Here is a 14,185-nt window from a genome sequence, read left to right as displayed (position 1 = left end):
ACTGAGTTATTTGGCACCATTTGTGCAGTCCCTCAGTTCCCTTTGAGCATCTCATTATTCATGCAAGTAACCGTCTTGCATCTCTTGCAGAATCGGCCTTGGCTGTGGAACCTCCCCCAGCCCTATTCCATGTGGCCTTATGTCACCCCTTTCTACCCCTCTGCAATGCTCCTGTTATGAAGACATCATCGGCGTAGAATATTTCTCCTGTGTAGGATTCATTCATTTAGCAGGACCTTATTATTACCTGCCCAGTAATTTGTCATTCTTCTGATCTGTTTATGATGTAAATATCAGTAAATGAGAGAACCCTTGAGTTTATGTAATCTTCCCTCACATGAAGAAGGCCCTAAGCCACAATATTCCCCTTGATTTATTTGTCTACAGAGTTGCCTTAATCAAAATATTTAGTCAGAGGTTTTAATGAAATACAGTAGATTTCTTGATAATGTAAAGAATTCCCAGCATTTATTCATTGCCGCCCAGAATCAAGCAAGTATGTAAGGTATATCCGTAGCAATATATATATATATATATATATATATATATATATATATATATATATATATATATATATATATATATATATGTTTATTGACATTGAAAGCTGTTTATTCTTCCAGTGGCGATTTCTCTAAGGTTAAGTTTCCGTAATTGATTTTTGAGATTGGGCAGGTTTTATGCTAGCACGGGCTCTTGCTCATAAAGCAGTCCGTAAGCTTACATGAGAAAAGGTACATGTTTTGTTTACATGATTTGCATTATCACATTATTAATCCCAATAAAATGACGCCTGGTGACGTCATGAAATTGGTACATTACTATTGGCCGGTGTGTCACATTGCCATGTCGATCTGTTGGACGGAAAGTCGGGTGTACCTACTGCTCCTAAGTTGCCTCCCTCTGATTTCCCTAATCTCTCTCTTAAGGAGCGTGTTGTGGAGGCATGAGCGTGGTAGCTGCTTCTTGCTGCTGGTCTTGAGTTGCATTGGTAGTTGTGCTTGTCATATTCAGTTGCATTTCATTCACGGCTTGCGGCTTTACCTGTAGCCTCCCTGAGGAGGAAATCAAAAGTGATTCTTTGCTCATGTAACCTCATGGCCTCCGTTATTTGCAGCTTGGGAGGGAGGGATTCCTTGTGCATTATTTCGGCCTTACCCATTGATATCTGAAGGGTTGGATGTCGATCTTGGGTGTCGAAATAGTATTGTTAGATGGCTCTTATGGTTGCAATGGGCTTGCAAACACCTATGGAGAGTAGCTGCGTTCCATTCAACATTGTAGTTGTCGAGGGTTTTTACTAAGTTAGCCCTTCAGATCATTTAATTGTGTACTGTATACTCTGTTGGTCTGCTCTCCAGCTTGGAGTGGGAGGGGGGGCGGATGTTTCCCATAACGAGGGAACTAACCAGATTAGGGCAGCAATAGATCATAAAGGTACTCGACTATCGACTATTATTTTTATAAAATAACAGTCTCTTCTTAGTTACGCCGTAGGTAGTACAAGATGATATCACTAACTGTAGCTGGTGTATGAGTCTAGCCGCAGGTGCATTAAGCTAATCACAAGGTGGCTGGTATGACTACCATCCATAAGAAGCACTTGTACACAATTTTGTTCTGTGTATGTGTGCCCTTCCATGTGCTACAGTGAGATATAACGCACTAGGGAACTTCCCTGTAGAGTACTACGTAGAAAGCATAGGGAAATATCTAGGGGAGCAGTAGGTACACGAGTCTAGCCTCCCAGGCTTACCGATACGGATATGAAACGCGCTATAGCCAGTAGGAATTTACTATGCTCATGACTCCATCACACCAAATTGTGTTAGGGTTAATAATGCTGTAATGTTAGCAATTATAACCGAAACTGGTACTTTTCCCCTGCCAACGATTGTGAAATCGATGGTTTTGTCGTTCCCAAGGAACCACTCCAACTTTTCCGGTTGCAATTCGTAGAATATATAAGGAGATTAACCAGAGCACCTTTCCAAAGACTAAATTCTTTACCAACTCAACCACCCTTTCGCCGAATTATAAATGCTCTGTTTCTGTTAATAACCTTTTCCCTGTTCGGCCACCTAACGTCTGACGCCCGAATCTTTAGGCTTTCACCCTGTCTTCCAGTTGAGCCTTTACCACTTTAACTTATTGCCATGCTGAAAGAGGATAACCAACAAAACATAATTAAGTACTTTTACATTCTACAGTCCTCCTTCGAGGGTCAAACACAGGCCAAGAGCCACTAAATATACTGACTGTCCACAGATCTCCACGAGAGACATAAACAACTGCATGTCATCCCTTCAGTTGAGAAGAAAAGTCCCTTTCCTCTCGCTAAAAATCTTGACCCTTCCCCCGTCGATCCTCTCCTACCAAAGGAAAGATCAAGGCATTTTCCTATTGTACTAAATGCCTCGTTTAATGAAGTACAGCATGATGACTAGAAGATTTTTTTTCCGACTTTTCCTCACGATGAACTTTCCATTTTACTTGCGGGCTTTCTACAGGTCGCCAGGACTGTCTGCTCTCTTTTTCTCCTACTAATAAGAACCTTACGGTTTAAATGGGCTACTAACATTGTTGTTTCCTTCGCATCATTAATTAGAAGGACACTTGCCTGCTGCTCTATGGGGACCAGGCCATGTTAATCTAAGAATTCAAATCCAGTAAACTTAAGTCTTAAAGATATCGTCACTAGTCGAAGAAAAAGCTGTCGAATTTTCAAATATTGGATGGGAATATTAGCCCTTATTTCTAAGAAGCATACCAGAAGATAAAAGAAGAATGATATATAGGCAAACACATATGTGCAAATAAGATTATTATCTCCACCAGTAATTATTATTATTATTAAAATAGTTCCACCAATAATGACATTGTTTAAAGGCAGAGGAAGATCACACAAAACACACACAAACATACGCACACACACACACACACACACACACATATATATATATATATATATATATATATATATATATATATATATATATATATATATATATATATATATATATATATATATATATATATATATATATATATATATATATATATATATATATATATATATGTATGTATGTATATATACACACACACACATACGTGGGCATTAAAATTATCTCGAATCTGAAGACTACAAATTATCACCAGGCGCGATTATAAATGTACTTGAACGCAGTAGAGTCAGAGAACGCAACGAAGACATGGTGTTGATGATCAGTGAAACACAAGGAAGATAAGAATATGTGGAGAAACGTCCGCCCAAGGTAATGAAGAGGCTATGAAAGAAAAGCTTTACCAGAAGATAATCAGCAGAGAACACAGAAGCAAATGTATATAAACACTCCCCTCCTCATTACTCTGAGGTTTCAAAAATGTTGTCATGAAAATGAGGCTGCTTTTACTCCGGGAGAGTTAAGGCTTCATTTGGCGAAGGTCCTCATGAAAATAGCCATAACACCTGATGCAGAAATGTCTGCTTGTTTTTCTCTTAAGGAAGATGACAACACCATTAATTGTTGTCGCCAAGATTTAAAGGAAAAATAAAACATATTTGTGTTAATCTAGTCCTGGATTCCTTCATAAAAAAAAAATCTTCAGTGACGAAGTAATAAAATCTTTTAAAAAATTTTTGAAGGTGATCGTTTTGCTTTTAGGATTAGTTCTTATATTACCTGGTTTTGATTTAAAATGGCAAAAAGGGCACCAGTAATACTAAATGTGTTGTTAATGATTAGCAGCGATTTTAGCGAAATCATACATACTCTGGATGATAATAATTATGCTTATATACAGTACATACATATATATATATATATATATATATATATATATATATATATATATATGTATATATATATATATATATATATATATATATATATATATATGTATGTATGTATGTATGTATGTATGTATGTATACATAACTTCTATCACGGGAATGACAGCGTGATATAAAATATACAGGACATAGCTACGTGAACGACGAATACAGCTGAGTGCAAGATCTTTGGCTTATACTCTAAAACTTAGTAGTAGGAGCAGTAGCAGTATTAGAGGGAATGGGCCTTTATCTTACCTGAGAGATAATTGATACCTGGATCGATCGAAGTCGCTCGTGTCCGAAGACGACTGCGTCTTGAAGAAGCACCGGAATCGATGTCGAAATTCTCGTTTGAATTTCTCCTTTGGGGAATAAAGATAATAATCAATCGACCTATCCTGAATGAATGGCATCTTGAAGTGCAATTTCTTCCAATAGAGTATTTCTTCATTCCAGGCAAATGAAAACTTTTCTCTTTATTAAGTGAGTCTGTTAAGAGTGGAGTCTAAAAAAATCATGAACACCACAAATTGTCATTTAATTTAGCTTAATAATATTATGTTACAATTAGCCCAAGTAGTTTCCTTCATAATGTGTGTGGTTTGCGAGATCAGTGATTTGTATATAGCTTCTTGTTCTTGACAAGTCGATAACAAGAACATGATGTTGATTTGGTAATTACTGAGTGGATACAAGATCTCTTGACTGTGTAACACTGAATAGACCTAAAAGTGCGATTCTTTATTTTTAAATGACAACATCGCCGGACTGTTAATGAAGCAGCCACTGCACATTTTCTCGTTCTTATGACAGATCTGCAATATATTCACATATTCTTAATTCTTAGAAGATTTTTACATTACATGATAATATGCGCCTAAATGTTTATGTCGTTTTATTACAAGCATTCAGAAGTAGTAAAATTGTATTGATAATTATTAGTAATGGCAGCAGTTATGTTTCTGGAAAATGTTACCAAAGTAAAATCTTTGTAGACCAAACAAGGACTAACGAACTTTCAAAGATCTTCCTCTTCTGTCAAATTATCTATGAAGCCTGGTCGTAACAAAACACTCAAGTGAAATGATTTGCTTTCATGATATATGAACTGAAACCCAGACCGCATAACAGTAATTCCTACTCAGTTAAAACCGGAAACAATTGTCACAAGGTCTGAAATGGGTCTCTGAGAAAAACTAGTTTCCTGGTTCCTAACAAGTTATTCAAATGCCTCCTGATTATAAAAGGTCATTGATAAAGCTTGCAATGTGCTAAAGATACAGAGAACAACGACTTACATTATATATGGCGTAGATGAAGGGATTACAACAACTGTTGCTCATTGCCAGCCAGTGACAGCAGAACCATATGATGTTGATAAAGCGGTACCTTGTCAACAAACAGAAATTGAATATGATGAGTGCTCCTATGGTTTGACCCTTTTTTTTTTTATTAAAATAATAAATATATATATATATATATATATATATATATATATATATATATATATATATATATATATATATATGTATATATTCGAGTCTTCATGATTGACAGTTGATTCATCCACACACCTGTTAGATGAGTGGGTGAGTCGACTATCACCCTAGTATGTCAAGCAATGAAAGGCATAATTCATTTCAGGTTTAAACTGTTCCCAAGGTATAATGGAATTCAATATCAGTTGGTTAACTATGGCTGATTATATATATATATATATATATATATATATATATATATATATATATATATATATATATATATATATATATATAGTATGAATGTATGTATGTATGTATATGGTATATCTAAATTTCAAGTATATCCAAAGAAAAAAGCAATATGTGTCCTGGTATACATTTTATGCAAATAATAGTGATAGTCTTTCATCAATATGACGCCTTGTTCCTCCCTCATGTCACCATAATTTTATACATAAGTACAACAATTTATGTGTAAACAACTAACATAGGTAGGGAGAGAGAGAGAGAGAGAGAGAGAGAGAGAGAGAGAGAGAGAGAGAGAGAGAGAGAGAGAGAGAAATCAAGTGTGTAAACATGCACTGTGAACTGGATCACTTCAAAGAGAGGTTTATTGGAAAGGGCGGATTGTGTACTCACTCGTTTATGGCCGGATAGATCTCCTTCAAAATGTGATACGTCTGCAAGGGAGCCCAGCAGAACCCAAAGAGAGCAACCACCATGAACAACATCTTAATAACCTTGAAAGAAATGCAGAATGTTATTTAGTATTTTCGAAATAGATTTCAGCAAAGTAGGCAGTGACACCTAAAGGAAAATAGGACTGCAAGCAATACCAGGAGTTCCACGGTGAACTATGGGTAAAGGCAATCATTCCGGCTTATAGAATTCTGCGAGCATCCATAAAATTCTTTACCTTTTTCTTGTTTTTGAGGACGTGCGCATCACGGGCATCTTCAGCGTTTCCTGGGGTTTGTGCTCCCCACAGTTCCCAGCCCATGCGGATGTAGGCGAAGCTGATGATGAACAGCGGAATGAAGAACTGCAGCGCCACCATGACGTGCGAGTAGGTCCACATGATCACCGGGTCGATGTTGACCTGCAGGAAACAGGGAATGGGAGAAACCTACCGCATAAAATATGCTGGTCGCGTTTCAGTCGAAGACGAGCGTCAAGAAGTCAACATGAGTGCGAATGGGCACGGACGAGGAAGGCGTAGCCTGCGTTGTTTTTGAAAGAGGTTAATTTCATATTTCTTGTGGGGTACTAGAATACTTCATCAATAATTAGCTAAAAATTAAATAAATATAATGATAGATTGTAAATCAACAGCGACAATATTTGTCACGCACCATGATTATAGTGATAACTAGATAGTGATGCTTACTGAAGCATTTCTCATATGTTTGGAGGGCTAAATATTCCAGGAAAACCCAACACTGGTTTCAGGTCGATAATTTTTTTTTTTTTTTTTTTTGCGCTTTTGCCTCAACAAGCAATGAACAATATACTGGGCAAATTCAAACCATCGGGCACAGGTGTACTAAAAATCCACTCGAGGTATTTAAAAAAGAGGAAATTCGGAGCCATTCCCATCCACGGATAATGCCTGGCCGAAAAGTCAGCTTTTCTTCTGTGATTTGACCTACAGAAAAGGGCAACGACGCTGACTTTCGTCCCTTCATCATGGTCCTTCTATGTTTCCACATTACAATCTATTTTCGCTTTGTAAAAAATGTTTAAGGCCAAATTCAAGAGATAACAGGAAATAATAATAATAACAAAAGGAATAAGTCATCAGTGAGTTACAATTACATTCTTAGGAAAAGTTATTCCTTCATTTTTGCATCTGGATACTTTTTAATATAAAGAATTATTTGTATTTCTAACATTGAAAGGAAATTTCCGATTATAAAATAACGGTCACAATACTCACACCAGCAGCTCTAATAATCATGATAATGAAATTGCTAACAATTAAGCTAATGATTCATAATGTTATTCAGTTGAAGTCCATTGATATCTTGCTGTTCGTATCATAAAAATAACCTCAGATGATATTCTTTTATAAATAAAAACATATCATCAGATTAGCCATACGAAAGTTAAGAACTCTATACTCTGATTATTTTGTTTACTGAGTTTGGGAAGTTTATGGTTTTAGATGATTGGTAGTGCATGCTAGGATGAAGAAATAAAAAGTTTATTGAAGGTAGAAGTAGATTGTTTGAAATGTAATTATAAGACAAATAAGATCTTACACGATATTGCAAAACAATACTATCAGGAGGGAAGGAGAATGAATGTAATTAAAAAATGGGGAGAAGGTGAGATAGAACTTTTGGAAGTGTAAGTTGTTCCACCAGGACGTAAATGCAGAGGAAGATTAACAAGTAAATGTGTTTTAGAATAAGAGATAAAAATGAACGGATGTTTTCTGAAATACATGCAGTATTTGATGATGGAGTAGATATTTTTTGGATTTTTTCATTGTGGAAGATAAGAAAAAGAAGAGATGACTTGTGCAAGAGTGGAAAGTGTTACTGTACGTAGAAGAATTCTTAGAAAATGACTGTTGAGGACGTGATAGGGCGAAGTGAAAAAACTAAGGAATGGAGGAACACAAGGAGTTGATATAAGAACAAGTTATATGCTGGAGTACAGTGGTGAAAGTTTGACTTACTAGTTGAACTGATGTAAGGTATGTCTAGATGAAAGAAGCTTCAGAAAGCGCGGGTGAGAGCAGAAATTGTTCACTGCATGACGGTTAAAGTGATGAAGGAAAATGTAGGAATTATAAGGCACAATATTATTTAGTATAAAAAGAAAGCTGTACGTTCAGATTCTGGTTGTGAAAATACGGCAGATAATAGGATTGGTGAGGGAATGATAGTGTGAGTTTAGACAAGGAAGAGGGCGTAAATCAGGTATTTGATATGCAGTAAAACATTTGAGTGAGAAGTTTACAAGTAAAAAGAAAAAGTTATATGTAGCTCATACAGGTTAAGAAAAAGTTTATGAATTCTATCGATGTCAAGGATGTAAGGATGATATGGTATAAATTATAAGTTAATGCGGACCATATTTTTAATGATGGAACTGATGTGGAGTCAGAATTTGAAAGCTGGAGAGTGATTAGTTTGGTGTAAAAATAGGGCTGAGGCAAGAAACTTTCATATCTTAGTAGCTTACTGTCCTTAGGTTACTGCGATGAGAACATTCATAGAAGGGACAGCAGATGTAGGTGGAAAATTGGCAAGCAAGGAAACTGGGTCTTGAGTTTAGTTTGTGGAATATGTGTCATTTGTAGATGAAGCACTACTGAATGGGGTTAAGGAAGAGAAAGTGGGAGACTAATGAGTTTTTGGAGTCTTTGCAATAGGGGAAAATTGTGAATAAATGTGAGAATGAGTAAGGTAGAGCAAATTAAAACCAGGAAAATGAAGTAAACATCAATATCAGTGGTTGAAAAAAAGATGCTTCTAATAGGTATTTGGGAGTTATGTTGATAGGAGGAAAGAAAATATGAAGCAAGGAAGTTAGTAAGATGTACTTGAAAGATTAGTAGAAGACTTGGGATTGCCCAGGGAATAGAGTATAAAAGGACTGTAGAGCCAATTCTGTTTAGTGGAAGTGAAGTGTTAACATTTAGAACAAACAACAAAACGTCGAAGGTACTAAGGTATTTACGTAGTATATGCAGCATAAGAAGAAATGAAAGGGTGAGAAATGTAGAGATATATCCGAGTAGAGTAGTAAAAGGGTTAGCAACTGGAAGGACAGCATGGTCGTATGGAAAGAATGGAAAATAATTGGTTGGTGAAAAGCGCGCACAGTTTGCAAGATCTGAATAAGAAGGGGAAAGAGCCTTAGGCAGTGATTGATACATGGAATGAGAGATACTGGAATGGGTGAGTAAGGTGAGTTCTATGTAGGTGCAAAAAAGGGCTAATGCTGAGGAAGTTTTCTGCAAGGGGTACATGCACAGAGTTAGGATAAGTCAGTGATCATAGTCTTGTCTTTTCTCGGGAGCCAACCCCTTTTAAGGCAAACTGTTCTAATAATAATAATAATAATAATAATAATAATAATAATAATAATAATAATAATAATAATAATAATAATAATAATAATTAGTACAGAAAGAGAAAAACAAGGGAACATAGCAAGTAACTACAGACCTATCACCTGCCTACCAATAATGTGGAAGTTACTAACACGTATCATTAATGGAGGATACAAACAATATCTCCCATCAACAGAGAGGCTGCAGAAGGAAGTGTAGGGGCACAAAAGACCAGCTCCTGATAGACAAATTCGTAATGAAGAATAGTAAGAGAAGAAGAACCAACCTAAGTATAGCATGGATTGACTACAAGAAAGCCTTTGACATGATACTGCACATGTGGCTAATAGAATGCCTGAAAATATATGGGGCAGAGGAAAACACCATCAGCTTTCTAAAAATACAATGCACAACTGGAATACAGTACTTACAAGTTCTGGGATAAGTAGCAGAGCCTCAGCAGAGGTTAACATCAGGAGGGAGATCTTTCAAGGCGACTCACTGTCCCCACTACTCTTCGTAGTAGCCATGATTCCCATAACAAAAGTACTGCAGAAGATGGATGCTGGGTACCAGCTCAAGAAAGGAGGCAACAGAATTAGCCATTTGGTGTTCATGGACGACATCAAGCTGTTTGGTAAGAACTTCAAGGAAATAGATATCCTAATCCAGACTGTAAGAATTTTATCTGGGGACATCAGGATGGAGTTTGGAATAGAAAAATGCACCTTGGTCAACATACAAAATGGCAAAGTGACAAGGACTGAAGGGATAAACTACCAGACGGGAATAGCATCAAAACATAGATGAGACAGGATACAAATGCCTGGGAATAATGGGAGAGGATATAAAAACCAAGAGATGAAGGACACGATCAGGAAAGAATATATGCAGAGACTTAAGGCAATACTTAAGTTTAAACTCAACGCTGGAAACATGATGATGGCCATAAACACGTGGGCATTACCAGTAATCAGATACAGCGCAGGCGTAGTGGAGTGGACGAAGGCTGAACACTGCAGCATAGACCAGAAAACTAGGAAACACATGACAATACACAAAGCACTACAACCAAGAGCAAATACAGACAGACTATACATAACATGAAAGGAAGGAGGGAGAAGTCTACTAAGCATAGAGGGCTGCATCAACATCGAGAGCAGAGCACTAGGGCAATATCTGAAAACCAGTGAAGATGAGTGGCTAAGAAGTGCATGGGAAGAAGGACTGATAACAGTAGACAAAGACACAGAAATATACAGAGGAATGACACAGCAAACCAATGCACAAATAGTACATGAGACAGACTAAAGAACTGGCCAGCAATGAAACATGGCAATGGTTACAGAGGGGAGAACTCAAGAAGGAAACAGAATGAATGCTAACAGCGGCACAAGATCAAGCCCTAAGAACAAGGCATGTCCAAAGACAATAGAATGAAATGACATTTCACCCATATGCAGGAAATGCAATATGAAAGCGCTTGCCCAGAACCGGTACAAAAAGAGGCATAATTCAGTAGCAAAAGCCCTCCACTGGAGCCTATGCAAGAAACATCAGCCAGCTTGCAGTAATAAGTGGTACGAACATCAACCTGAGGAGAGATAGAAACGATCAGGCAAAGATCCTCTGGGACTATGGTATCAAAACTGATAGAGTGATACGTGCCAGTAGACCAGACTTGACGTTGATTGACAAAACCAAGAAGAAAGTATCGCTCACTGATGTCGCAATACCATGGGACACCAGAGTAGATGAAAAAGAACGAGAAAAAATCGATAAGTAACAAGATCTGAAAATAGAAATAAGAAGGATATGGGATATGACAGTGGAAATAGTACCCATAATCATAGGAACACTAGGCACGATCCCAAGATCCCTGAAAAGGAACCTGGAAAAATTAGAAACCAAAGTAGCTCCAGGACTCATGCAGAAGAGTGTGCTGTTAGAAACAGCGCACATAGTGAGAAAAGTGATGGGCTCCTAAGGAGGCAGGGTGCAACCCGGAACCCACATTATAAAAACCACCCAGTCCAATAGGATGACTGTGATAGACCCAAAAAAAAAAAAATGAATAAATGAATAAATAAATAAATTAATAATAATAATAATAATAATAATAATAATAATAATAATAATAATAATAATATGAAAGAATTACATAAATTTAAAACCAAATCGCTGCACTGGTTTTTTTAAACAGGAATCAGCCTAGATGAAACAAAAAAATCTCAGTTACTAACTCTTTGTTGGTACATACTGATAATTGTTTTGTTTTATGTTTCCTAGAATACCTGTTTGTCTCCCAACACAAAATGCGGTGAGTTAGTTCTCTTGCAGCTGACTGGGGTCATCCAGCATTTATGCTAGCTCAGTCGGAGTCGGAGCTTACCCCCATGCAAACAGTAACTGTAATGGTCTAGAATTCTGTCACTCTCATTATCATCTTCTTCCACATCATCCTTATCATCATCATCATCATCATCACCATTTTGAATCACTATCAGTGTAGCTCATCTGTTAATCTATTAAGAGTTCACAACGTTAATCTGGGAGGGGAAACCTGAGAACATCATTATCCAGTTTGCAAGGAGGGTTTGCTTCCTATGCTAATAACAATGGTCGGAGACTGAGACTTTGCAGAATTAGCCTTGAAGCTCTGTTAGGGTAACTCCATAATTACCTTGATGTGGAAGAAAACTTATTCTCTCTCTCTCTCTCTCTCTCTCTCTCTCTCTCTCTCTCTCTCTCTCTCTCTCTCTCTCTCTCTCTCTCTCTCTGCCATAAATAAAGCAAAGAAAATGGAAAGCGGAGTAACACAGTTTTACTTGTACAGAAAATAATTCAAAATCAATTTGAAATATTTTGAGGAATACTCCTCATTCTTTCGCAAGTAAAATAGGAGAAGCTGAATCGTCGTAATCGGTTCTGAGACTCAGGGAAACCTGACCTGTAGGAGATGAAAAAGATTGATTATTCACGCAGGAGAAATTTAGGCCTAGTCATTGTTTTTTTTTTTTTACAATAATATATTTATGTTCTTGTGGATTCCTTTATCGATGTTCATCTTTTATTTCAATCTGTATTTTATTGTATTTTTCTTCTCTTAACGCTTGTTTTCCCTCTTCTTAACGTCATGGATCCTACTAGCTCTTTGTTGAGTGAGTCGGTAGAGTGCGGACTGTTTAGTTCAATGACTGGCTGATGAAGAGTTAGAGGAATTTATTTTTTAGAAATTCATTTCTCGCTATAATTTTCGGATTCACAATAAGCTGTAGGTCCTTTGCTAAGTAACCAATTCTTAACGTCATCAGGCCAGATAGGAGAGCTATTAATCAGCTCAGTGGTCTGGTAAAACTAAGGTATACTTAACTTTTTTTTCTTTTGTAAAAGCTTGCTCAGCCAGGTAATGACCATATTAGTTTGTTCCAAATAAATGTGGACACATGTGAGTAATAATAAAAACAAAAAACACTATAACAGATAATAATGTCTTGTTATTGTGTAAAGCCTAACTTAATGTGGTCGTCTTTAAGGAAAACACGAAAGGAGCAGCGAGGAGTAAAAGTTCCTCTATGACAAAAAGACATGTTCGAGTCAGTTATAGAAAGTAAGTGCCATTATAATTCGCATACTGAACAGACTTCGGTTTGGACGAACCATTGCTGATGATGTGAAAATGAAGCAAGAGCGCCTGATTCTAGTACCACCCAACACTGGCCCAGCCAAGGTTTTTGTTGAACATTACTCTAGTCTCCGCAACAGCAGCAGCAACAATCTGGATGAATTTTTGGTATTATTCTCGACGACAAAGAAGAAAAAAGAAAAAAACAAAAAAATGTTACCCATGAAGAAGCGTTGCGTTTATAAGATCGCGCTTCTGAGTGGATACGTTTGCTATATGTCTTCAAGTTATAATGCTTGAGGAAGTGCAAGTGTCTATCTGTTCAGGTATGGTTAGCGTTGTACATATTATAATGGCACTCACTTTCTATACAGATTGAGAAAAACCTCCTACTTCTACTTTTCTCTTTCATCACAATTTATCAGGTTGCGGAGTCAAGTCCTACCCCTTCCCTTGTATCCCCTGACCTCCATATCAGTCTCCTGTGGCTGGGCTTTACTATCCGTTTGTGATTTCATCACTTTTTTACCTATGATTCAGGCCTTATTTGCAATGGCAACGTCTTAGCTCGAGAAAAAATGTGGTTGGTAACAAAGGAATGGGGGTGATTTAGATTTTAGATATAGTTTTCTTAGGCCAATGTGGCTTCTCCATGATTGTGGGCAGCTCACCTCGTTTGCTGTTTAATTGTACAATTTTATATATATATATATATATATATATATATATATATATATATATATATATATATATATATATATATATATATATATATATATATTATATATATACACTGAGCAGTATGAGACAAGAGAAAAAGTTAAGTTGACTGAACAATCCCCCCACCACACAGTACCTTGTTCCTGGAGCGAAGATCCCCAAAGTAGCACTCTGTGATTTCTACTGGGTCAGTTGCCGGTCTGCTGCTTGTTGATTCCTGACCCAGCCTTATATGACCTCCCTTTCTGCCGGTGTTTTCCGGCCTGGGCATACAGGTGCGAATGATCCTTCATGCACGAATTCCATTAAGATAATGATTGGAAAAAAATGTATGCACTGTCAGTTTGACATTTATCACATCAAAGAATTATGCATCACCTTTAAAAATCGGTGGCCTCGAGTATTGATCTGGACACCATTCATAGGAGTTTTCTGATTTAGATATTGGAGGAGAACAAG

At 37.0% G+C, this 14,185-nt stretch overlaps 1 protein-coding gene across 4 annotated transcripts in view; it reads right to left on the bottom strand.

The window, feature by feature from the left end:
* LOC136833809 (tachykinin-like peptides receptor 99D) overlaps positions 1-14,185 on the bottom strand; it is a 99,817-nt gene that overhangs the window by 14,125 nt on the left and 71,507 nt on the right. For all 4 annotated transcript variants that reach the window (XM_067096086.1, XM_067096085.1, XM_067096088.1 and 1 more), the window contains exons 5-8: positions 6,232-6,414; positions 5,955-6,055; positions 5,133-5,223; positions 4,090-4,196 (exon numbers count right to left, since the gene is read on the bottom strand). In XM_067096086.1, coding sequence (XP_066952187.1) covers positions 4,090-4,196; positions 5,133-5,223; positions 5,955-6,055; positions 6,232-6,414 — 482 coding nt within the window. The remainder of the gene's footprint in view (positions 1-4,089; positions 4,197-5,132; positions 5,224-5,954; positions 6,056-6,231; positions 6,415-14,185) is intronic.

This window comes from Macrobrachium rosenbergii, chromosome 52 (assembly GCF_040412425.1).
Source record: "Macrobrachium rosenbergii isolate ZJJX-2024 chromosome 52, ASM4041242v1, whole genome shotgun sequence".
NCBI classification, from domain to species: Eukaryota; Metazoa; Arthropoda; class Malacostraca; order Decapoda; family Palaemonidae; genus Macrobrachium; species Macrobrachium rosenbergii.
This window is presented reverse-complemented; position numbering and strand designations above follow the sequence as displayed.